General features: G+C 32.3%; 1 protein-coding gene across 5 annotated transcripts in view; it reads left to right on the top strand.

Moving 5' to 3' along the window:
• Positions 1-27,865, top strand: part of Cnksr2 (connector enhancer of kinase suppressor of Ras 2) — a 215,770-nt gene that overhangs the window by 95,713 nt on the left and 92,192 nt on the right. For 3 of the 5 annotated variants that reach the window (XM_048336588.1, XM_048336589.1, XM_048336592.1), the window contains exons 7-9: positions 469-528; positions 5,787-5,855; positions 20,744-20,890. In XM_048336588.1, coding sequence (XP_048192545.1) covers positions 469-528; positions 5,787-5,855; positions 20,744-20,890 — 276 coding nt within the window. The remainder of the gene's footprint in view (positions 1-468; positions 529-5,786; positions 5,856-20,743; positions 20,891-27,865) is intronic. The other 2 variants (XM_048336590.1, XM_048336591.1) reach the window with 1 other exon arrangement.

The following is a 27,865-nucleotide window of genomic DNA, read 5'->3' as shown; positions in this document are numbered from 1 at the left end:
AATAGAATAAAGTTAATTTACAATTTTATTACACTTCCAGCTCCAGTTAATTATAGTTGAACTATCTTCTGTAGAAACTTCATTTTTATTGTGTAATTATATCAAATACCATAAGCTAATAACATGACAATATTTAAATTTCCCATTGTAACTTTGTTTTTCCATATGTATAATATGGATTTAGGAGGAAGTGAGGTATATTTTTTTCTTCAGAATATTGAATTACCATGCTGCATTTTAGAAGCCTCAGAGGCAATTTACTTATTAATTCACTTGATTAGAGTACAGGCTTCTTTAGAAAAACTTTACAAACCAGAACATTTACTTAGTAATTTCCTTTCTTAGTAATTTCCTCACCAATTTAAAGACATCCTTCTCAAATCACAGATTTGTAAAAAGGATATCATTATACTGTGTTTGAAACCATTTCAATTGCATCACTTTTTTCTGATGCTGTCTTTTTCTTAGGGTATGTATATTAAGTCAACATATGATGGCCTCCATGTAATTACTGGAACCACAGAAAATGTAAGTATCGCAGCATTTCAAATTTTGGTTTATGCATGTGTATTTCACATGATTGAGGTTGACTTCTGAGCACAAGAATAGCTGAGAGCTATAAATTTAAAAAAAAATGCTCAGTTAGTAGATACTGGTTTCTTTAGGATTTTAGTCACTTTATTTAGTTTAGAATAGCTACTGAGAGTAAATCAGAGGTTTTGTTTGCAGCCAGAGAGTTATCTTTGTTAAGTATTTTTTGGTTTATTACAAGTTATTGTGACATCTAAAAGAATCTTCTTCCATCTGTCAAATATTTTAGTTATTTTAAGAACGCTAACTGATGGAAGAAAGAAACATCAGATGCAGGCTTTCTGAATATTTGCAGCATAATTGTGCTTAATTCATTGAAGGAGCAGCCTGGTGTAGCTGAATGATTTTCAACTAGCAGTATCCTCCCTTGACAACTTGATAAGGAAGCAAATTCTCAGAGTGTACCCCAGACCTACTAAATCCAAATTTATGGGGACTAACTTTTCTCATTAAGAGATTCTGTTTTAACAAGTAGTTCAAAGGTATGTTCAAGTTTGAGAACCACTACATAGAGAGGGTCAGAGGTCTCTAAGGCCTACGTACTACAAAAAGTTCTGAACCTTAATGGTAGAGTAATGTTCACAAGCCTCTTAACCTCTTACTACTTTGTTTTCCTTGATAATAAACTGGGAATTATCTATACTACATGCCTCACTCAGTTGTTATGAGCATCTAATGAACTAATAAATGTAGACGACTGTATTGTAGAGCACTATATATAGATAGCCTCTACAAAAAGAAGCCCAACACAATCATGGTGGTTATTAACATGACAGGTATAATAGAACTGAATAAAATAATAAATCATTATTTCTGTATTTACTTAGTCTACATTTCCATTCTATTTATATAAGAAAGTGCTCAGATTTGCACTTACTATTGTTTTCTTTTAGATGTTCTAAATTCTTTTGTGATTTTGCTGTGCTCCTTTAAAGAAGACTATGGTGCAATTGATTTAATCCTGAGTTCTTACTGTTATACACATTTGCCAGTATTTTCTTCTTAAAAATCAATGTTTTCGCTGGGTGTTGGTGGCTTACACCTGTAATCCTAGCTACTCAGGAGGTTGAGATCTGAGTATTCGGGTTTGAAACCATCTGGGCAGAAAAATCCGTGAAATTGGTATGTCCAATTAGCCACCAAAAGGCTGGAAGTGGAGGTGCGGCTGTGGTAGAACACTAGCCTTTATCAGAAAAGCTCAAGAACAGTGCCCATATACTGAGCTCAAGTCCCATGATCGTCACACACACAAAAAATCAGTGATTGCTTAGTTTAATTATCTATTAACTTTCATTACTTACTGATTTTACCCCTTAGTCACTTGTAGAAGATGGAACACATAATATATATTAAATTAGAAGTACTGTAGCATCCCTTACATTTGGTTAAATATGAGAGAGAGTGTTAGGGGATTCAAAATAGTTCAATGTGAAATGCTATAAATTATAGTCTTACTACTAATAATTCTCACTGATACATTCATTTATCACTCATTTGTTACTTTAAGAACATTCATTCATTTATCACTCATTTGTTACTTTAAGAAGCCACATTTCATGTCTTGTGTGTTTTAGGCATGATGATATATATATTAGAAAAACATTTTAAACAAATTAACTTGCTTTCCCTGAGAAGTGGGCAGCAAGTAGAGATTCATCTGTATAAACAAGTCGTAGTACAGTTTACTTTGAAGAACCAAGGAAAAAGTAGTAAATTCCCCAAATGCAGTCAGAGAAGAAATCACAGAAATTATGACTTTTGATCTATGTAATGAATAATTGGTAGAAATCAATCTGTCTACTTTATCTGGTATGCGTAAAAGTTGAGCATTATTCCTTATTCCTATGACTTGCTCAGTAATATTTTATAAATGGATAAATGATCAGAGAAAATACTGATTTGGGGAGTCATTCGGATATGAATCATATTATCATATCCTTTGATTCTTAATTTTTCTTAAAAACATTTTGCTATTTTTGGCACCATCAGTCATTTATAATTAGGAGTTCTGAGTTGAGTCTGAGTAAATAAAGCTGTTGACTAAAGTTGGGTAAGTTCTATTTTGCTTTTCTGAACCCTAGCTTCTTTGTACTTCCGTGTGTGAAATGAGGATGTAGAGCAAAATGATCTCTAGTGTCCTGTTAAATGTAAAAAATCTATACTTTATAGGACTTACTCCCTTTTTTACTCACCTGTGCCAAAGGGGCTTTTTTTTTGTTTTCCTTGAATTTTATATGCCAATCATTATTTTTATAACATAACTAGAGCAATTTGCTTGATATTTTTCTTCTATATTCTCCTTTGAAAATATCCAAATAGTGAAGGGAATGAGTATAATTATAGCTATTAAGGTGATTATTTGTAATATAAGGATTGTTAGATTTGGTGATATACCCCACTTGCTAAAAATGTTGTGATAAAAATTATAGTTGGGTTTGCCTTTTCTTTGTGACAAAGTCTCACCTTGCAGCCCAGGCAGGCCTCCTTGTGGTCCTCCAGCCTCAACTTCCTGCTTGTTAAAATTGCAGGAGTGAAAAAATATGGTACCTATACACAATGGAATACTACATAGCGATTAGGAATGGTGAAATATTGGTATTCGCAGGGAAATGGTCAGAACTTGAACAAATAATGTTGAGCGAGACAAGCCTAGAACACAGAAAACAAAGGGGCATGATCTCCCTGATATATGACTGTTAAGATGGGGTGACGGAGAAACAGTAGAGATCAGGTCTGTGAAACCAAAAACTGCTCGTCAAATGGTATTTCCCACAGGATTGAGTCAGCGACCCAACATTATGTAACTAAAACCAAACAACTACTCAACCTATAAAGGTCAAAAATTGACCTCTCAGTGGAATACAACAGCCCAAAAGCTATGTATGTACATTCATATAAGACTACTGTTGACATATTGTCTAATGTCGACATTACATTTAAAACCCTAGGCGAATTTTCTTTGGCGTAGGCCACGTGGCTACTGTATATGTTCTTGGTACATTGTGTATTGTATATATGTCTACCTGACCTAGGGAAGGGAAAGAAAAACAGAGTGTAAGATATCACAAGAAATGTACACACTGCCCCACTATGTAACTGTACCCTTTTTGCACAACACCTTGTCAAAAAAAGTTTGTTTAATTAATAAATAAATTACAAAAAAAAGATGGCAGGAGTGAACCACCATACCCAGCCACAAACACTATCTAATCCTGAATTGTAGCCTCAGCAAATAGCTTTTTATTTTAGATTTTGCAATGTGTTGACATTAGTTTTGTTTCCAGACTTTTATGTGTTCAAGATAATTAGAAATGAAAAATGAATCAAAAAAGGTAACTGGAAATGACTTTATAAATTAATTCAATCCGAGGTGTCAAAAGTAGCATTTTCCTTGAGAGATGTTATCACCCTATCATTTTTTTTCAGTTTCAATAGATATGAATGAGTATTATGGAAACATTTATAGCAGATTTTCATAGATAAACAAACATATTTTCATTAAACACATCTAAACTACAAAATCATATTGCCATATTAGGATGCCTCACATTTATGTAACCAATCAATCATCAGTAGTCACTTGAGGAAAAATAAAGAGGAGTATTTTAAATTCATTACCCAGACCTACACCATTATACAATTTCTATATTGTCTCCGTTTTCTAAAGACTTCTTAAAGGATTTGTTTTGGAGGAATTTAATTTTTTTGAGTTCTGCATATATTTTAGATATGAGGCCTTTGTCCATTGTATGGCCGGTAAAGATCTACTCCCAATCTGTGGGCTTTCTGTTTATCCTGCAAGCTATGTCCTTTGCCAGGCAGAAGCTCTAAAAAAAAAGCCACTATAACTCTATATACTTGGAAGGTAGATGTAGAATTAGTTAGATCCAAAGCTAGACTTGGAAAAGAACAATACACTATCTGAAAGAACAAAGTAAAAGCAAAAAGACTAGAGGTAAGCTTTAAGTGCCTATCATGTACTAGACCTCAGTTCAATACACAATGCTATAAAAAAGAAAAGAAAGGCAAATGATCTGGATAAACATTCTTTTTTAAAAAACAAAAAACATGCTTACCTGGTAAAAACCAATCAAACTCCCAATAAGATGGTACCTCATTGCTGTTAAGATAACTATTACCAAACAGCAAAGAGATAAAAAGTACTAAGGTTTGGGGAAAAGGAACCCTCAAAAGCAGGTTTTGTGGGAATAAACTATTTTACAGCATGCGGAGAATAATATGGAATTTCCTAATGAAATTAAAAATAAAACCATAAAAAAGACTTTTTAAAATGTGTCACCATTAAATTTCCAAATGGTTTTTTATTTTTACTTTTGTATTTTAATCTCTTAAGGTAATAAAGAAACAAACAGAAGGAATTGTCTTACCCTGTAGAAATGTTTGTATTTTAGTTTATTTAATGTGTTCTTGTGGGCCAGTGTGTTACACTATCTGAAACATAAGAAATACCGTACTCTCACCGCTAGACAATTAGAATGGTATCTAATGCAGTTTTGAACTAATTGCTACTTATCCTGTAACTTGATTTTCTATATTACCTTTTAGAATGTTTTATTGATAATAAAATAAATTAGCATTTCAGACCTTTGATGCTGATCTTATGCATTTACTTGAAAATACTAATTTGTTAAAATTAGTGTGAATTATCAGTATTAAATAAAGATAAAATTTAACAAAATAATGTTTTTGGTTTTTTTTTTGGCCAGTCCTGGGCCTTGGACTCAGGGCCTGAGCACTGTCCCTGGCTTCTTCCCGCTCAAGGCTAGCACTCTGCCACTTGAGCCACAGCGCCGCTTCTGGCCGTTTTCTGTATATGTGGTGCTGGGGAATCGAACCTAGGGCCTCGTGTATCCGAGGCAGGCACTCTTGCCACTAGGCTATATCCCCAGCCCCCAAAATAATGTTTTGAAATACATTTTCAGAGAAGTTTCTTAGCAGGGTAACTTTCCCTTAATGCTTTCAGGAATAATTTCTTGCATTATAACCTAAATATCCATATACTCTTTTGCATTTCCGTTTCCTGTCACTAGATATACATTGAATGCAAACAGTGTATAGCAGTAAACATTTTGCTTAATTTTTTAAGATTATAATAACTTTAAGATTTAGTACCAGAGAGAGGTAATAACTAATAAAATTGATGTTGTTTATCATTTCTTTTATACTGAATTCAGTCACCTGCAGATCGGTGCAAGAAAATTCATGCTGGGGATGAAGTGATTCAAGTTAATCATCAGACTGTGGTATGTATAATTACCTTAAGAGTCAGTGGGAGGAACTAACAAAGATTTGCTAAAGCTTTAAAAGACTACAAGAAGTGAAATTCCTGTTGGTATACATGAAAATTGAATATTTTAAAACATAAATGAACAACTGTTTATATTTCCTAATTAATTGATGAGACTATAGGACCTGGCATTAAAAGAAAATGAGGAAATATTTTTGGTGGTTATAAATGCATCTCTAGAAGAACAGGTACAAAATAATAGCATATACTCTGTGAACTTGAATAATAATCTTGGAAATGCAAATAAATTCAGCCTTTTTAGATTGAAGATGTAGCTCAGTGGTAGAGTACTTGTCTCATATGTATGAATTAAGTAGTTGATATGTTTTGTAACTGCGTGCCTTCATTTATCTATTTTAGAATTGACTCATTCATTCAAGGATGGTTGCTTTTTGGCTCATTTTAAAATGTAGGGTTTTGTGAAAATTTTAATCTCTAATAGTTGAATTAGCTCTTCATTTCCCAAAAGGATCTAGAGGTTTGTTTTTAAAACACTATTCTACTTAACTAAATAAATTCATAAAATTTTCTTGTCTAATGAACTTCACAAATCCATTTACACAGCCAGAAATGGCAGGGACATTCTCTGCTTGTGGTAGAGTTTTTGAGAGCTATTTTCATTAATCTTAAATGAAGACAAATGAACATTAAATGGTTTTCATTTATGGCTATTTTAAATTTCTCAGTTGATTCACTTTGCTCTGCTCTCTGTCAAAATAAAATGTGTTGTCTAAAAATGAAGTTAAAATAATCTGATTATTAATATTATATCCTTTATCTTAAAAGTGAGAGTTTGGAATAAACATTCTATTAATAGCTTGCTAACTCTTCACAGTGAGTAATTATATCCTGTTATACCCTTTATCTAAATTTGTTTCCACATATTCTAATGAAGACTAGTTTTTCTCAGTAGTATTTTGAAAAGGTTCCTAAACACTGATGTTTAAAGTTATGCTGTGAGTTCATTATCTAAGTAAAAGTTGAAATTTAATAAAATTAAATGTATGACTTTGTGAATATAAAGTGATGGCAAGAAACAAAATCACTCCACCCTATGACAGTTATGGTGACTTTTTTTTCTCATTACTAGAAACTGTATAAAATGTCCATAAAGAAACTACTCATTCCATAAGATACAGGTTTGCGTAAATGGGAAAAAGCAACTGCTTCAATAGATGAGTAGCTTTTCCCTCTTCTAATACCCATGCTGCCTCCATTTCTGCAATGAGCCTTTAACAAATAGAAATTCTGATTAATAGTTTCTGCATGTATTTCAACCTGGTCAATTAGTACAAGGATAAAAATTATCTCTAATGAAAACTGAAATTGTTTTAAAGGGCATTATTTGAGATCAATGATCCTGACATCAAATGAGTCTGAAAATCTTTAAAAGTCTAAAATATTATAAATGGCTGTTAACTCAAAAATAAAAATATAAAAGGTTTACAAATTAATAAAATCTGTATGGATTAGTGCCGTTTAAATACTGTGACAATGTATAAATACATCTTTGTACCACAGAAATATTTTTATAATTTAAACTAAACAAAATGATGGCTGGGAAAATTCACTTCCAGTTTTTGCTCTGAAGTTGACTTATAGCTTTAAGTGAATTATGTTAACTGTGTAGGGGTCAATTTACCTTTGTATAAAAAATAATAACCTAAACTGGCAGCTATTGTGTTCTTACAATGAGTTAGACTTCATCTTAAGTATTTTATGTTTTTACCTCTTATAATAATCTTGCAAAGATGATGTATAAACTGAGACTCAGAATGATTATATAACACAAGTCAAAGCTTTCTGACTCTGAGAACTTTTTTTTCTATTTCACCTTTATTGTATTCTTCTAAATTTCGAATTATAAATTATTAAAGGAGGAGGAATGTTAATAAGCATCCAGTGAGGCATTAAGTGGTACCAAGGGAAAAAGAGGAGGGAAGAGCAAATTTACATAACTGGGAAAGTGAAGAAGCTTAAGTGAAATTAGAAATAGGGTTCACATTTGACTTTACTGCCATTTTTTTCACTAAACTCCCTTCTCTCAGTTAAAACATGTAAAACACTATCACAAATATTGGCACACATTAGGTGCTCAATAACAATTAACTTTCTTATCTCTCTTCTTCCCTATTACCTGCTACAATAGTTGGACTACTTGGAGTCCTGATTCTTGGCAGACTTCTACTAGAGCCAACAAGTTGGTTTGGGGTTATAACAGAGTCAGGAAAACAGGTTGAATTTCATAAATGGTCTTTTTTAATAATATTATCAATTACCAGATTTTCTTTTTGTGTTCATGTAAGAGGCATATTTGCACAAGAGTGGTGCATTTCATTTAATGTAACCTATTTTGCCCTCTTATTATTGCCTGTATTTTTTTAATCCGAACACCGTTTTTAACGTCTAGGGAATGCAGAGAGGGGGTAAAGTGTTAGGTTTCTGGTATTTATTTCTAGAAAACAATTTGTAGGCATGTAAATGAGTTGGAACAATTATACATTACAATTGCAATTGTTCCTTTTGTTCCTGCATTTATTACAATGGACACTAGGTATTGGTTATAATGTTCCATTAAAATGTGACCAGCATTTGAAATATGTAATTAATATTAATTGGCTAATCCATTAACTTGTATTTTTCAGAAGAGTAGGATATTATCAGTATTACTGTATATTATTTGTCATTCAACAATGAAAAGAGCAATGTTATATCTTACTATTTACAATGATATTAATTGTAATATTTTTTGGTAACTTAAAGTTTTCCTACTATTCATGAAGTAATATAATGTGCGGTATAAAACCTGGTATTTACTATTTACTTAAAATATGGTGAAGATTATTTGAAATTACTCACTGAGGGTCTGATAAAGTTGAATGAAGCACAAAGAGTAAAATACTATTATTTTAAATTGCTAGTATAAGGTATGTTTAAGATGTCCACTTGGATGTGCATGTTTCTAGTATGCTTTTTTTTAAATCAAATATATTTTCTTATTTGAAATGAAACTGGAAGTTATATGTCCATTTTCATGTTGCTATATTCTTTGTTATAAGTGGCTGTTAAGCTTTTCACATCAACATCTCTGGATGAGAAACTGGGTGCCAGGTAGGAAGAAGAAAACATCCAAGCATACCACTGAAGATCCAACTCCTCTAAAACTGCTGGAATCTCCCAAGTATTTTCCACTTCACCTGCCACTACATCCCTCTCCCTGGAAGAAAACCTCAGCATAGTTTGAAACAGCAACTTTGTTCTGATTGAGGCAGTTTGAACATTTTTTTTTAGCTGATGAAACTATTTAAATTTCCTAGTAATATTTGGGTATATTCCTAATAACCCGGTTAAATATCATGTAAGTACTGTTTGGGTGTGTGTAAGTGTTCTAAATATTCTGTCCATACTAAAAAACATATACTTCTCTTAGTTCCATTTGGGGAAAAAAGTGGCACTTGTGATGGTTGAAGCCAGCATTTGCAAAATTTTCTTTTATTTTCTGTGATTATTGAAAACTGCTATTTTCAAAGGCCTTCTGGCATGTGATGATTATTATGGCAAAAAATGGTTCAACAGATATGGCTACAAAGGCTACTGGATTGAAAAATAACCAGGTCACGACAGTCAAAATGTAGACTATAGCAAATAAAACCAGTGGGTTCTATTATTCTCAAACTAGTCAGTGGAACTGAGCAAGACTCTTAATGATAGCAGAGAGGGTGGAGGGGAAGAGAAACTGGAAACTTCATCCTAACTTCCAATATGTGTCTCCCTTATTTTCTTTTCCCATCCTATTTTTTAATTTCTGACGGTGCCATTAACATTTTGTTCTTCAACACTAGAAAAAAATGAAAGTATTGTTCAAATGGAAGAGAACATAGTCAGAATAGATGAGAATGTGATGGCACAATAAAGCTCATCCTTCCTTTTCTTTCCCTTTTGTCCTATATCTCATTCTGTGGATTTCAGCAGAAATAAGTGGTTCATTCAGCTTAATTTTTACCTTGAAATTGTTTAATGAGATGTACTTCTTCCCTCTCTTTTCTAATTTACCTAATTTTGTCTTTCTCTTTTAGTCTGTCTTTCACTTTTCTTCTTTACCATTCTCATCCGTTTCTCCTCCATTTTTTACTTTATTCTGTTTTCTTTATTCTGTATTTTCTCATGTTCTCCTTTCTCACAGAAGAAATAATTCCTTACATAAAATATCAAAAATTAAGATCTCTAATGGCAGGCAGTGGTTCTCGGATATCACACAGATTATTCTGATATACACAAAATGTTTTTGGACTGCAGAGATTAATTACATTAGCATGACATTTACATGTTGCTTCATAAGTGATTCTGATAATGTCTTAAAATAACAATATTAAGATTCTAAGAAATTAATATTCTGAAACAGAGCACATGGATTCTTTTCTTTTAGAACATGAAATGATAAAGGAATGTTTACGGAAAATCAAAGTAAACAATTTATCACAGATTTCAGTTACTCATGGTAACATTTTATTTTGGATTCATTGTATATAGTCAGTAGCTTATCACTTTTTCTTTTATTTTACATTGAGCATTTTGGCTTTGATAAAATCAAGTGGAAATTGATTTGAAAGTACCACATATTGACATAAATTTTATACTTTTATTTCGCCTGAAGAAATCAGTTAATTCCTTTACTCTAACATTCTACTATATTTCTATTATCAAAGTTTAACTCATCTTACATTCTTATGTAAAGCAAATGTGTTATACAATGACTTCTAAAGCAATTGATTATCTTTGTTTCATTCTTACTTATACAGTTCTTACCACCTCACCAAGAAAAACATAACTGCTTTATAAATGGTTATTTAACTTATTTTTGTTCTTAGAAATGTATCTTTTAATATCAACGTATAGTTAAATATGATTTACTTGTTGCATGAACTTTTAAAAAGCTTTGTTATAACTGATTATTTTGTATGTTTAAACTGTATGTATTGCCTGAAATTCTTAGCTACTCCAGGTTATTAACTTAGAAGTATAGCTCATTTGCCAATCAGTATCAATACCAGCCCTTTCCCTAGCCTTGTCAAACAAAACAGCAGGAAGCTGTCAGTAACAATTGCCTAATCCACTTCCTATCAATTAGTGAATAACATTTATCTGGGTGCTAAAACCATATGAAAAGGGAACATTATAGAACACTATATAATAAAAAATTCAAGAGGCAATGATATTAATCTTAAATTCCTCCTGGGTTATTTAGCCTTAGGATTCAAATTCACTAAATTAAAATTCCAGATAGCGTGACAACTAAAATTGTAAGTAATATAGGCACTCACTGCTTGCACATTGCCTCTAACACTGTTTCTTCCACATTTTATTTCCATAATATTGGGCAGTAGAGAATTTTATTTTAAATTAAAGCAACTGATGTATATACAGCAGTTCACTGTGGCCCATTTAGTGTGGACCGTTTTTGTCTTGAGTTGCCAAATTTCTGCTAAAATGACTTCTGAAGATAACTTCTAGAAGGAACACCTTGTCATTCACTACACAAAACATCCATTGTGGAAGTTACTTTAAAAGATGGGAGGGGAACAGCACTGGGCTATGAAATCAGAGCTTTGTGCTTGCTAGGCAAGAGCTCTACTACATGAACCATACATACTTCCAGCCCTTTTTGCCTACGTTGTTTTCGCATAAGTTGGTTTCACTTTGATGCCCAAGCTGAACTGGACCTTGTTTCTCCTGTTTCATTTGTTGTGTGGCTCAGATGACCAGTGTGCACCACCACACCCAGGTTTATAGGTTGAAATGGAAATTCTCATGAACTTTTTACCTGGGATGACCTCAAACTGTGCTCTTCCTGATCTCTGCTTTCCAAATATCTAATTGCAGACATAGCCACCATACATGGCCCAATTATGTAAGTTTGTAAACTAAACACTTTATTAATAAACATTGAATACTGTTTAGTTAAACATGCTTGTGCATATATATGCATCTATATGCTCTATTTTGTGTTTCGTAAATGTAGACATGCATTACAATATTTACAAATATTTTCAAATAATCATATCTTTATTAAATGTCTACTAGTGAATCACATTTTTGAAAGTAGCAGAGTTGTAACAGTTTAAACATAGTACCTTTGAATATTCACATCTGGGTTGCTTTTTTTTTTTATTACTTCTGTCATTTGGGCTCCTAAATTAAATTTAAGCACAAAGTATTCATTACTAACAATATTTTCTAAAAATCCCTAAAGTGGGGTTTATTATTTTGAAACAATAAAGGATTGTTTTACCATCTATGTTTAGAAAACTTTTCCTTTTTTTTTTTCTGTCATGGGGCTTGAACTCTGGGCCTGGGCGCTGCCCCTGAGTTCTTCGGCTCAAGGCTAGCACTCTACCACTTGAGCCACAGTGCCACTTCTGGTTCTCGTGGTTAATTGGAAATAAGAGTCTCATGGACTTTCCTGCCTGGGCTGGCTTTGAACCACAATCCTCAAATCTCAGCCTCATGAGTAGCTAGGATTACTGGCATGAACCGTCAGAGCCCAGCTTTCTTTTAGAATGCATGTATCTCCAGTGTCTCTCCAAGAACAGAAATGAACCATAGGGACACATGGCTGAAATTTTATAATCTCCAGACTTATACAGACCTAAATCTGCTCTAAATTTTAACTTGTGAAAATATCCTGATAAAGATGTAGTTTAAACAACGTACTATGATTCTTCTAAAATATGTCACTACTCGTTTGAGGAGTGAAGTTCATAATATTATTAGAAGTTCACCTCCATAGCTTGGCTTTTCACTGTAATGGTTTTCTCTTCTTTTCTCCCTAGGAGAGGCTTTCAGACAACGTAAATTCTATTATTTATAGACATGAAAAGACATCATGAATGATACACATATTAAAATGAACCAACATTGATTTTGTTTTTGTAGTATATAAGAATGAAAATTATGAAGTGTCCAAAATAAACATTTGGCTCAGAGACTATAGAATTACCAAATGCCATGTTAAGATGGAAGCAGAGAATGACAACTGAGTATACAAAATGCTTTGGACTCAGCTTACCACAGAAGCACAGACACCAATGATACAAAGGGTACACTGTGTATAAATAAGTGTTTTTACATTCCTGCTTGAGAAATAGTCGTTATCATATCTTTGATTTTCAGGGTATCAGAATTCATTAATTCAGAAATGCTTGTAAATTATGATATTTCCTCTACATAGCTTGTTTTGCTATAGAAGGTAGCAATGGATATGTGTTTAATTTATTTGATTCTTCTATAAATTTTAATAGAAAACCTATAACATATACAGGTATATCAGCACCAAAATATTTGACCAATGACAAAGTGTCATCGGCCATAGCATGATGTCTTGTCTTCTCAATGCTTTGGAAAAGGAAGACATTTAGATATAGCATGACTCATATCATCAGACACCCACAGGCACACCTCAAGTATCTTTGAGATTTCCTTTGTGAGAAAGTCTGATTTATACCTGTAAATAGCAGTATCTATACACACAAAAGCATACATGAAACATAATGACTTTGAAAAGGTTGACAAAATAATTCATCTGATGTTCAGAAAACAGATCGGGGCAAGTTGTAGAGGGGTAAAAGACAACTTCTTCCCTCTGTGTGCCCAAAAGAAAGGAAACCTCTCATCTCTACAGCATCAACTCCTGTTGTAATCCTAATCCAGGCAACCAGTTATTCAGGACGTACCCACATAAGTTGCTTTACACCCAAGAACACCTGCTGTCTGCTTCATCCACAAGAAAGCAGAACCTCTGGCTTTTAATACTTGGCATACTTTTGTAAACTTCTTGGGAAATTTTAACCCTGTTTGTGTTGTCTACAAAATGTATTTTATGTGTGTATTGGGGATTATGTATATAAATTCATAAAGTATAAGATTAGCTATTGCTTGGATACACTGATTTCTGTCTTGTCAAATGAGGAAGACAATGTTAGAAATTCTGCATGTATAGAAAACATTAGCTAATAATAACACATATTTTGTATAAGATACAACCGGTGTTTTTGAAAACGGTCATTCCAGCCCTTGAACTACATGTAAATGAAATAATCGTGGAATATTTACAACTAGTATAAAATACTTTGGAGGAAGAAAATACCTTATCAACGGTGTTTATATAATGTGTATGATAAAGTAAAATCCTTCTAAGGCAAGTAACAATCTATCCACTGTCATATACCGTATCATAATCACGTCACAATGACATTTTTTTCTAGAATATCCCACATAGAAACATTTATTTTTCCAAATGTTCACTTATAAGGGAAAAGCTTATGGTAAATTGGGAGTAAAATTCATGTTAGCTTTATAATTATTTCTAAAACATTTTGTTTTATATTATATATCATTTAACCTGTATATGCCATACTACAATTATTACACATCTTGATTTTACATACAAAAAACTCTAAACTCTTCTTTGGGGTTTAAGGACATTTTATGTTTCAAACAGTTAACTCTCATCACTATATCACCTCACTAGTTCCTTTGTTAATTAACCATTTTAAGGCACTTTATTTTTCTCTTTTTTTCTTAACCCTCTTAAAATGCACTTCTGTGAAGTAGATAGAAAAGGCTGAGGGAACATGTATTGTAACAGGAATAAAAATGTTACAAGTGAGGTACAATGTGTTCTGAGATTCACATAAGGAAAATAGAGGTTTAGTTTTAAGAAGACTTTATTATGGATATTGCATGTACTATGAGCCTTTATGGGTAGATAAGATTTTAATAAGTAAAAGAAAATTATAAGCAGGGGGAAACTGTGTTTTTGCAGATATTGCTGAAATGAAAAACAGAATGTGAGGAAAACATAAATTCACTATTTAGCCAACTTTAAAAAGTCCATTTTAAAAGTCTTTTGCAATCATCTAACCTCCATTTTGTTCTAGTTCCTCATTTACTCTTTCCTTTGTTCTGGTGTCCATGCATTCTGAACTTGTGAAAGTTGCTCAAACTTACCACACTTTGTCTCTCAATTTTCTTCACCCCTTCAGCTACCAGCCACCCCTTCATCTGTTCAAATACTAAATTATTTGGCTTAACTTCTTTTAACACCTTAGGATGGGATGCATTAGGTGCTACTTTAGCAAAGTCTCCTCCACGTTACACCTAGTAGACACTCCATTTAGGTATTGCTCTTACTCTGCTCTAAAGTTTTATTCATCGGTTGCTCTCTTTTCCTGTTTATCTTGCTTCTTTATAAAGTGCAGATTGTGTCACATTCACCAATGTATCCACACTACAGAACATACAAAAAGAATCACTGACGTGAGTTATTATGCCCAGACTTTACAAACAGTAGACACACAAATTATTCTAGGCATGGACCAGTCACTAACTTTAAGGAGCCTTTGATCTATTATAGTAATTCTCAGTATGTTCCCAGACTACTAGTAGTATCATAATTTAGAAATTTATTTTTAAGCAAATTCTTTTTTATTTAATTTTATTATCAAGGTGATGTACAGAGGGGTTACAGTTACATACATAAGGTAGTGAGTACATTTCTTGTCATACTTGTTACCCCCTTCCTCATTTTTCTACCATCTGCCCTCCCCCCTAATCCCTCTGCCCCTCCCCAAGTCGTAGAGTTAATTTCCAACATATTGTCTTGATTGTCCATCCCAGAACTACTGGATCAAAAACTCAGGGTGATAAGATATAGTAACATGTCATTTAACAAGCCTTCCTGGTGGTTCTAGTGTCTTTCTTACATTAAAAGACATAACAAAACTGTAACAATCTTAGTAAAAGCCTATATAAATTGATTCTCTAAGTTGGTCCTTTGTAGATCTAATGAAAGGTTTAGTTCTTAGTACTTGTACACATAGCAATATTTGGGGCCTCTAAAGTCTAGAAGCAGAAAGGCAGGTTCAGAGTTTAAGTCTAGCAAATAGATACCTACACCAGAAATAAGGCAGTGAGAAGATGTGTTAATTGCCTTGATCTATTTTTAGGACACATATATGGATTAAACAAGAAGGGACTCTTTATAGGTGATGCCAAACTCCCCAGTTGAAAGGATTATGAGGATCTTGATCTTCATTATTATCATTAATATTTTTTTAGTATTGCTTTCATTTGAGTTAACAGTGTATATTTGGGCAAAAATACTTTGTGCTGTAGAATCAACTGGGATTTAAGGGTATATTCTGGCTTTGTCACTTAGTATGGTTATAATCTTGGCTCAAAAAACTCACTTTCATTCAATATCTTCATGTGCACAACCAGTTTAATAATTTACATCACTGAGCTGTTGTAAGAATGAAAACACAAAATCGCCTAATGTGGATGTGAAGAATCTAGCATATCAAATTATCACTATTTGATTGTTTAGTAGCTGTTAGTATCAAGTTGGACTATTATGACTAGAGTTTTTGATAGGAAGCAGGAACCATTAGATAGTCCTTGGGGCCATATGCAGGAAGTTGTAATTGTAAGTTCTTAAAGGAGAAAAAAGCATTGTGAGATGACATAAAATATTAGAATGATGTGAGGAAGAAGAGATGATGTGAGACAATCAGAGATGTAGCAGGACCACATTGCTCTACTTGAGGTAAACTGTTGTAATCTGTTTGATTACGTATTTGATTCTATAATTACATATTTGATTCTATAATCTATTTGATTCTATAATTCATTTGATTCTATAATTTGAAGTTCTGTAAGTATTTTGTCTGCACAACAATATTGAAATATCTTGTAAAGTAGAGCCCACTGTTTCCCAATTAAGCCAATTCTTTTTTGGATATCTTGATCTTTAGACTGTTTTTGTATTTACTCATAACCTTTTCTCTCTTTAATGCCCAGAGAAGATCTGATGTCCTCATTTTTACGTTATTTGATTCTCTGACCTTTTTCTTTCCTTCTGGATACACAAAAACAAAAGTTTGTAGCCAATGGAAGATTACTTTGTAATCATTTTTCATATTACTATTACATTTTACATAGTTTCCAATTTGTATATATCACACTTAATATTTTAAAACGATATACAGAAACTTAAATGAGAAAAATAGAAACCTAACCTTGAAAAAAATGCTTAGAATGCATTTATATGTCATATATTTTGACATGTCTGCTGTTACATTTAGCTTCTAACATGGAGATTCCCAATCTTTGTTTGTTCACACCATCTACTGATGTTTCCCTGTAGTATAGTAACCATGTGTCCAAATAACTATTAAAGAAATTAATTTCAAGCATTCATTACAGCTCATCTGGCTGGAATTTTGTGGTATCACAAAACTAGGGTTCTGAGACTATTTTATCTACCAATAAAATGAGGACAGTTATTAAGTATGGCGATATAAGGCAATATGCAGTGGAAAAGATATAAAGCTTTTTAGAAACAATACAAATTAAGTTTCAGAAAATACTAAGGAAGAAACAATAAGAACTATTAAAATAAGAAAGACGTAAGGTCAGGTATACACATACGTTGTGAGTTGTACAGTGACCCTTATTCCCATTCAACAACTTTCTATTGTAGTGGGGATATAATGCAGAGCCTCCTTTGCTAGGTAGGTACTCTACCACTTGAGCTATACCCCTAGCCCTTTCTATTTTGTTTCTGGGATAGGATCTTATTATCTTTACCTAGGCTGGCCTCAAGTGTTCATTCCCCCCTCCTCTGCTTCTGAGGAGCTGGGATAGCTGTTGTGCATCAGTCCATACAGTTTCTATTGGCCAATTTCTATGTGAAACTAATTTAATTCTTAAATGGCATGATCCACTGCATATCGTGTAATTGAAAAATCATTTGTTGAATCAAAAGTCAGCAGATATTGGAGCTCCTGACTGATTGAGTAATTCAATAATAAAATTGTATTTGCTTTTGCTAGTCATCTGAAGATATAATGCACAGATTTGACTTCCACGCTAACATCTTTTAGTATTTTAAAAAATGTTACCTTTCTACTTCTGTGCTTATAGAAATTTTCCACCCATAACAGTCCTGATCGATTAATTCATAAAATTAATCATATTCTAATTAAAATATCCACAGGCTAAAACCCATGTATTTTACAATTTTAAGTGTTTATGGAAATTACTCATGCTTATTGCTAGAAGCTCAGGAAATAGTAGAAGGAAGAAATTATATTGTGTTTATTCTTTAATGTAACTACCAATAATAGTGAGGATGCCTCTTCCCTATCTATATTCATTTTTTAGCAACAATGGAATTGAATTGCATTTGCCATTTTGGACTTTAATTTTGTTCCATACAGTAAATTTTATATGCCTTACAAGTGGACATTTACTAGTACTGTATTTGGTGGGTTTAAACAATACTTTGGCACATGTGTTGCACATTTATCTTGGTGCTTCTGTCCAGTCTTTCCCTTATGGCAATGGAAGATGAATTTTGGAGCCAAAGATATTTACTACGTATAATTCTTAGTGTATATTCATTTGCTTTTTGTAAAAACATTGGTAATATTGTGTCGACAGTAGCAGAGAAGCTGATTTTAAAGTGCTTATATTAATATGCCCATTTTTCTGCCATATATAGAATTTATGAAAGAACAGAATGAATCACATTATACTGAATATTTCACAGGAACCACCATCTAGCCTTAAAAATCCTCAATTAGGCCAAGCAATCTTTTTTTGCCAGTCCTGGGCCTGAGCACTGTCCCTGGCTTCTTTTTGCTCAAGGCTAGCACTCTGCCACTTGAGCCACAGCGCCACTTCTGGCCATTTTCTATGCATGTGGTGCTGAGGAATCAAACCCAGGGCTTTATGTATACAAGGCAAGCAGTCTTGCCACTAGGCCATATTCACAGCCACCCAAGCAATCATTTTATAGAGTAAAAGGAATTTATGAGTAGACATCTATATGCAATTCATTTTTGAGAACATATATGTTGGAAGAATGCTGTGACCATCATTGACTGCTGAATACAATTAACAATTATGTGAATGGATAAATAATAAAGTATGGCTGTCATTAATTAGTTATTCATAAACTCTTTGTATATACAATATATCTACTTCAAACTTGTACTCAGAATTTACTTCCTATTTTGGCAAGCAAACACCTGAATTTGATCCCATTTTGCTTTGACTTTTAGCTTGTAGAAATGGCTATAGAGACACTACCTATCAGAGGGATAAAACTTAATGCAATAGACCTTTGTATACAAACCAATCTCCACTTATATGCGGCAGGCATTTGACCAGCTCCACACTTTAGTTGATCTACATTAATGTGCTTTTTCAAAAGTGACTACCTCTTATTCATATCAGCCAAGTATCATAGTGATAGTTTTGTTTTATGTAAGAGACTCCGAAGGGCTTTGGTTTCTTTCTTTTCCCTTTTCTTCCTTTTTCTTTCTTATTTTTTAATTGGTAGTAGTGATAGTACAAGTAATTGAACTCAAGAGCCTTGAGCTGGACAGACAAGTGATCTACTATTTGGGCCATGCTCCCAATTTTTTACTATTTTTTTTTCTGATAGGATTTCTCACTTATACACAGGGTCAACCTCAAATCATAATCCTACTACCTCTACTTCCTAAGTAGCTGGGATCATAGGCTTGTTCTACTACACCCAGCCCATCCCTTAGGTTTTAACAGGGTACCATGCATCTTGCTTCTTGCAGATTACCTCTTCATAGCTTCTAGGGAATCTCTGCTTTTTTTGTGAAGAATACTCATTCTCTCCAGCTTTAGTAATGTCTTCCAGGCAAACACATGGTGAATAGCATACAAAAGAAATTCACACTCTTTTACTTGGGTGCCTAGAAAGAAACTACATCACTGTTTAGACCAATTTCTAAATCCTGTTTGCAAACCAGGATAACTTTTGACCCAATGTATTTGTAGAATACATCCTGGAGTATTACAGCCCATTAGAGTTGGTATAAAGGGTTCTTCTCTGATTTAAATGTGAAATGTATTTTTAAAGTAAATACTGGATTTTATATGTTTCTTTAAAGCACAGTTCTAGGACTTCGTATCTAATACTGTATGCATAGTTTATTTTAAAAGTAAATTAAGAAAAATCATTCTTTGTTAAAATTTTTCAAAGGATGACGAGTGAAGCAATTTAACATGAGTAATTGTGAAGCCAGGTTTAAAGACATTTATCAAGTATTTGATTTAATCATACAGCATATTTTGAGGTGATATTTAAACAGAATGGCTTCATTAAATTTGGCATGCTATATTTTACATTCATAGGGTTGTTTGGAACACATTCCCAATAGCTGCTGAATTGGAGCAGTATTTTCTTGTCATTAGATTCTATATTTATAATATGTTAAAAAGGTTTGTTCCATGGAAGCTGCTATCCTTGTATAACAATGTTGCCTTGGTGTGCCAGTACCAACTAATGTCAGTCTAATTTTGAGACTCTTGTAACCACATATCTCTAAAAGATGGTGATGAGAAAGCATGTGGTATAATTTGTAAGCTCAGGACATTGCCAATTCCTTTATTCCGTCATGTGGATTTGTAAATGTACTTGTGAACAGAGCTTGGATCTACACCAGCTGAGCAGCACCAATTGTGACATGATTTCTAAATCATCCAATGTTAGGATACCATTTTAGTCTCTGCTTTGACATGTTAAATGTCCATTATGTTGTCTCATAATTCTATGGACTCTGATTCAATAACATGGTAAATCAATTCAAAGATAAATTTTCTTTCTTGAATATATATCTCCTGTAAATTGATAGGATGATACACCATTTTGTGATTTTTTAACTAATCTTATTAAATGGGGAGAACATTAAATCTTTGAATACTGTACCTCAATTTTATTGTAATGATTTTGCTGGTTACCAGGTGGGGTGGCAGTTGAAAAATTTGGTGAATGCACTACGAGAGGACCCGAGTGGTGTTATCTTAACTTTGAAAAAGCGACCTCAGAGCATGCTTACCTCAGCACCAGCTTTACTGAAAAATATGAGATGGAAGCCCCTTGCTCTGCAGGTAATGAAGCTTAATCATAAGTCATACACCATCATTTTAGCCATAGATGATCTCAGTATTGCTTCTTTATTGTGCCTCATCTCAGCAGCATATGGATTAACCTTGTATGCTTTTGAAAATTTGTTTGTGAAATTATCTCTTCACAGCTTATCCTAATAGGCTTAATTATGATGAATCTGAGAGTTACTAAAACCCAAATGATAAAAAAGCTCTGTCTTAATTCATAAGCAGTTAAAGCATAATTCCAAAAGCTAACATGTTATTCCATGCCAAAATACAGAGAGGAATGAAAGTAAGAACTCTCTTATAATATAATCTTGTATTTTATAGGTTATAATCACATACACATCTGGAAAAGGCTAGATGATAGTTTATACAGTTGTTTTAAATCAAGTCCCGAGATAGTAATTTATAAACAATAGGAAAATGAAGCTTAAAGTTAGTCATTAAATTCTCCCTAGAACATTCCTCTTAATTCTTCATTTCCCTTTTTCTCTCTTATAGAGTGGAAAAAGGAGGAAATTTGTTACATTAGAAGTTTGCTTCAGCATAAAAATTATTCTAAATATTACTCTACATATTGGCAAATTATATTCATTAAGAGTTATCTGGAAAGCTATAAAATATTCTGATTGCCAAAAGTCAGGGCAGTGATCAATTTCCTTCCATTTCACTCAGAATAGAACTTTTTTTTTTTTTTTTTTTTTTTTTTTTTTTTTTTGCTATTCTCTAGCAATCTTTTTATTTTATTTTCTTTTTTTTTTATTTTTTTTTTTTATTTTTTTTCTCAAAATTTTATTTTCAAACTGACGTACAGAGAGGTTACAGTATCATACGTTGGGCGTTGGATACAGAACTTTTGAATTTAGCATAGAAAGTCTTTCCTTCACAAGCCCTGTATTTTTAAAATAGCAAACAATTAGCTCTTCATATAAGTGTAATTAAAAATTAAATCTCCCATTGAATTGAACATACTGACCAATGTTCAGAATAATCATGGATGCAATATATGAAAATGCATTGATGTCACTTGTATGTAATGTTATTAAGCTCTGTATTTAGTACCTTTGGCCATTCATGGATTTTTTTCTAATAAGTAAATTATTAGACATAACTGGCCTTACAGATTGTGCTGATTCTTAGTTGCTTAAAATATTACTGTATTTATAATTCACCTCAAAGTTGGCATTATATTTAGATAATATAAAACAATATATTTCAACATTACTCTTTAAATTTTTAATATGAACACATTATCAAATGAATAAATGTAAACCATATTAATATCTCCAAATTCATTTTAATTCAAATGTATGTTTATTATTAAGTACATCTGACTACCACTGAAGTTCAGAGGCCAATACTTGCCTGATTTAATCATAGGTGAGAGATCAGACTTTATCATCACATTTTTTTCTTGATGCATTATAAATTGCTTTGCTATTCTACTCTGGAGTTTCCTATTAATGTCTTCACTAACTACCTCTCTATCAAAGTTTGAAGAGGTAGGATCACTGAAGAATAGGCCCATAATTTCATCCATTCTGTGCTGTTCTCTATATATGTGTAATTAAATTTACTATCTCATCCCTCATAAAAGGGACTTTGATACCACACTTTAATTTCTTGTTGATTCGTGTACTCTGTTTAAAGGACACTCTCCAGCAAATATGTTGATAATTTATTCCATTGTTAGATTATTTTCCACAATCACAAACTGGGGAGTGAATACAATAGGATACTCAAGAATCACTTTCATATAGAATGCTAAAATAAATCAAAGACTAATATTTTTTTTACATATACAGTCCAGTTAGTATATTTTTTCGTAGCTAGGCAACAATGGCGTCAAATGGCTTACAGTATTCATTTTCACATAATAGATTTTAGGTACTATTTTAAGTTCATTCCTAAATGCCCAGAAATTTGCATTATGAGGTAACTAATTATATGTATTCCTCATTGTTTATTAACATATGTTAAGAATATTTGTATATTTACTTTCTTAGAATGCTAAATTTTGAAAAAATTGGAAATCAGAATTTACATAAGTTCTTATATATGTAGCAACACATTTGTAAATTTGTTATTTGGTTCACCTAAAATGTATTGACCAAGATCAACCACCTATAGATGTATAATACTATTGAGGAGAAAAAATACTTTTAACATTTTTTTAAATTACCTCAATTATTGAGGCTATTATTGCGGAGCAGCAGAAAGAGTATTAGTGTTAATTAATTTCCTCCTAGTAATGCTGAAACAAAATCTTAGGGGTAAGAAAATATACAAATTCTATAATATCGAATGCCACCACCACCACCAAATATCCCTCCAGTTGATTTTGAGGACCTATAAAATGTGCCAGTACAGATTTCTTTATTGATCTTAAGATTTTGACCTTTGCGGTAATGCAGACACCAGGAAGAGTACTTTGAGTAGAATTTTTCCAGAAAAAAAAACAATTTTTACACAAAGATGAACAAAAAGCCCAAAGACACTGAGGTCTGGAAGTTGAAGGTATACTGTCCCAGAAGGGAATGAGTCATATACTGGGATGAAGCAGTCTTGAAGGTAATAGTAGATGCTTTAATGACTGTCTGAGGTAAACGTTTCTTCCTAGTGCCTAAAAGACAACCTCAGATGTGAAACATATGCTAATTGTAACAGAGCTCTATGTAGACACTAGTGCCTTTATTAGTGTTTTCTGGCTTCTGGTATCTGTACAAATAAATTAGAGTCAGAACACACATTAATTCATTTAAATATAAATCCTTAACATTCAAACTTAGAGAAATGTACATCAGGCCCTTTCTTTTTTCCGTAGGGTACACCAAGAGATTAATTGATTACTACAAAAAGAATAGGTAGCTTTTATGTAATTCAGTATATCTTTCCTTCTACTATACTAGCTTAACTTACCTGCTAGCATTTTCAGATAAAATATAGCAAAATTCATGTAGTGTGTAGGCTGGACTATTATATGCATCTTTTTAAAACTAATAATGAAATACCTTTATTTTACTCCAACACAATACCCTAAAATAAAACACTGTTAAAGAACACAACGTTTTACTGAAAGTAGACATCTTTTTTTCTAAAATGTTCAAATTGATTATGGGTTTCAGTGTTAATTAACTACAATGATGAATTTTGATTTGGAATTTCTTTGGAAATTTTGGCCAAATAAACAAAAGCATACAATTCAACTTCATGCTCACAGAGCAATTTCATCAGTACATTCCATGAATTTTTATGGCTTTTTTGATAAATTCCTGATTTCTCAAACATTTTGCAATGAAGGACTTAGAGCTTACATTAGTCAAATACTACAAGCAGATTCAGTTACATCAGAAGGATTCAATTATGTTGTCATCTGCATACTTTCATAAATAACAGAGATGTCTTACTTGAGATAGAATCTTTTATTCTAAGAAGGTAAACAGGGGATTCCTCACTTTCTGAGAACTGTTTTTCAAAATATTTCCTTAGTAAAATCCTCTACTAATACCTCTGATTTGAGTAAGCATGGTGATTGTTCGTGGTCAAGTACTTCTAATTAGATGGCAGAATCCATGGAACTCTGGATAAACCTCAATGTATATTTTAGATGCTTGTTTTAATTAATATGTATGTACTATGAGAATGCATGGGTGGTGTCATTTTCATCTCACAAGAGATATATTGGTGAATTAGTTGAACACTGCCAAGAAATTTCCTTGAAATCATCACTGGGAATCTATGATTCAAGAAATATTTAGGAACCCAGCTTTTATGGGGGAGAATACATCTCAAAAATGATCACTAAAATCAATGCTGGAATTCAACAAACTGATTTAGATATTGTTAAGACTTTTTCTATAAATAACATAAATCTGTATGATTCAAATTTTATTCATAAACTGTATTTTTATTCACAATTCTCTTACATTGATGGCTTAGTTATTTGTGTGATTTGGCTTTTCCATCTCAGTTTTATTGCTTAGCGTTACCTTCATGCCATTTTTGCAGGATATTTAAACCTCTCTGAGCAAAAACAAAACAGAAAGAAAATAGCCATAACATCAGTTTTGTCTCTTAATTGGTGTAACTATATAATTCTAATAATGTTACAGTCTACATACAAACAGTTCTGAATGGTCATTCTGTAAAAATCAAAACAGAAATTCCATATATTTATTTCAGTATTAGATTACAAGTTCATGTGACTGGAGAAAAAATGACAGGAAGTTTGTATGTGTCTGAGAGTTTAGTTTGAAAAGAACATTTTGAAGAAAACAACTAAATTAGATATGGCACTAGAAAATATATTTTAACGGAAAATGTACTAACTAGGAGGCAGTAGCAATTTTATATCTGATATGCTCAAATTAGTAAATAGCTGCAAGCAATTGTCACATCACATTACAGTTCACCACTGTTTAAGCAAATGAATTAAAGCATCTAAGTCACATTTGTGATTTTGAGCCAAATGTTTTCATAATATTAGCAGCATCTACAAATAATCACCTATAATGCTAAAATAACTGTTCTTCCTCTGGCTAATATCCCAAGAATGATATTTACTATAATTTTTAAGTGGAAGTTCAGTTTTGTCAGTTTAATTATTCCTTTAAGTTTGTATGACACAAGATTAAATGCATTAATACTCAATACGATATGCAAAAAAATTCTGATATTTGTGGGAAAATCCGTTTTGTAGTGTGACCCTTCAATCTATACTAGTTAAATACTATGTAACTTATGGCTTCTTGATCAAATCCACAATCTGAAAAAAATGTCTATTTTCTTTCTGATCTTATTTTAAAAGATAATTTCCATGCTTACAAAACAAGACTTGATCCTTTCATGGAAAGGATAGAATTTGGATTCTAGTAGAAGCTGTGAAAGAACTGAGAGTGGAAAAATTTTGACTATGTGCATTTCCCTTGCTTAAGTTCTTTTCAAATAATTTACTACTTAAGAAAAACTTGGCCAGGAAAATGTGTGTGCAGTAATTTTCCAAATTATAGTCTAACATTCTTTACATGGTCAAGAAATTTACAGGATTGTGTACAAAAAAATTGCCTCCCCAAATCCAGCATACATCTCTGAAACATATTTCTAGATGGTTAAGAAAGAGTTGTTAACAAAAAAAACAATATTTTTATACTAGTGTTGGGAATTATAACAAGAATTTGTCTGAACTGACAAAGGACTTGTACAAATGTTCTGTGCTAAAATATTGGGCTGTTGTGATCCATTTGAATTTGTGCTTATTCACAAAAGGAAATAAAATAACTGACCAGGTATTATATGTAATGTAATCATTTGTATTTCAGTTGTTATTTTCCCCCTAGAAAGCAAAAACAAGCTCTGTGCAAAGTTTTCATTAGTGAATTTTAGAACTAATGATATAATGCAGTGTTTTAATCTTTTGAATTTTGGGGCTGCCTTTACTTATGTTATTGGTTTCATTAAAGACTTTTATATTTTCATCAAAACTGAGTCACTTACTATATATACAGAAGGATGACTAAATTAAAACATACTTGCCAAGATGTAAATTGTAAAGTATTTTGAGTAAAATCTCAGTGTCACATATAGGTTTTTTTTAATCATGGGCTTCAAAATCATAATGGTTTCAGAGATACACAAGCACCTTTTAGATGTCCTTAGTTTCCATAGTGATGCTAGAATTAGAGGCGCAAAGAAAAAGTGGGCTGGATCAGCAAAGGATTTAAAGTGAGATCTCATTGATCCCTTACAAAAGTTGAAAAGGTTTTGGATTTTTTTTACAATGATCACTTTTCCAATGAAGTTTAAACTGCATAAGTTATTATTCCTGATTCAAGGGAAGATTTGTGCCATACCATATTTTAGAATACAAATCTAAAGTATTTATGTAGTTTAACCTAACACTATGAAAACTACATGTATTTTACCTGGAGACTTCTCTGAGTCCTGTCAACAGTATTACCATTAATTGACCTACAGCTATAAATATGTGTTGGATGAGGCCTATTTGGGACTTAAACATTTATAGAGATAAATGACAGTGACCTCCAAGAAATCTTACAAGAATAACAACACATATGCAAAATGTGTCTTCCCTGATAGAGCCTTATTGAATATGTGAAAGGAGAGCTATATGTCAGAAGAAACATTTAGAAATGAAATGTTATGACAAGATGCTTTCAAGATTAGATTTAAAATGGTCTACATTGAATGTGGTTGTGATCATCCAGTTATACCGAAGCTTCATGCTTTCTTGACCAGTAAGATACAGTCTTAAAGTAAATCCTTCTATTTTACCCATAAACATGGATAGTTCCTAATTTTCTTCCCATAAAAATTTTACCAGTGCAAGAGTGTCAAATGGTAAAAGAATTTTTTACTACTGTTTATTCTTCCTTTTACTTAAATTGAAAATTCTTTAGAGTATAATGGTCATTGCTTTCCTTATACAATGTTATAAACAAATGATTAAAAGTAACTTGTTGAGATAAGACATGCTTCATTTTTGTATTATTATACTCTATTATTTAAATTTCAGTCTAAGAAAAATGCCTATGAAAATTTGAACTCAATGCTAAAATAACTATTTTTAATTAAGGGCTACTTTATTTTTTAAATTTTATTGTAAAGGTGATGTACAGAGGGGTTACAGTTACCTAAGTCAGGCATTGAGTACATTTTGTTTTAAACAGTGTCACCTCTTCCCTCATTGTTAATTTATTATTTTTGTGTATTTTCCCACAAATGATTACTGGTGCTAGTTGTGTTTTTAATGCTCCTTGTTACAATTAAGATTTTCTCACTGATTTCAGCTAACTGCATCATTTAAACCTGATTTACTTTACTTTGACATGTCTTTCTGAAGTTCTTTAATGCCTCTTTTCATTCTTAGTAATTTGATTTTTGTATTGTTTCCATTCTTGTCCAACATTCAAAAAAGTTAAGAGATAATTTTAAATTTTCACAGAGACCTCCTTT

Source organism: Perognathus longimembris, chromosome 28 (genome assembly GCF_023159225.1).
Source record: "Perognathus longimembris pacificus isolate PPM17 chromosome 28, ASM2315922v1, whole genome shotgun sequence".
Taxonomy (NCBI): domain Eukaryota; kingdom Metazoa; phylum Chordata; class Mammalia; order Rodentia; family Heteromyidae; genus Perognathus; species Perognathus longimembris.
This window is presented reverse-complemented; position numbering and strand designations above follow the sequence as displayed.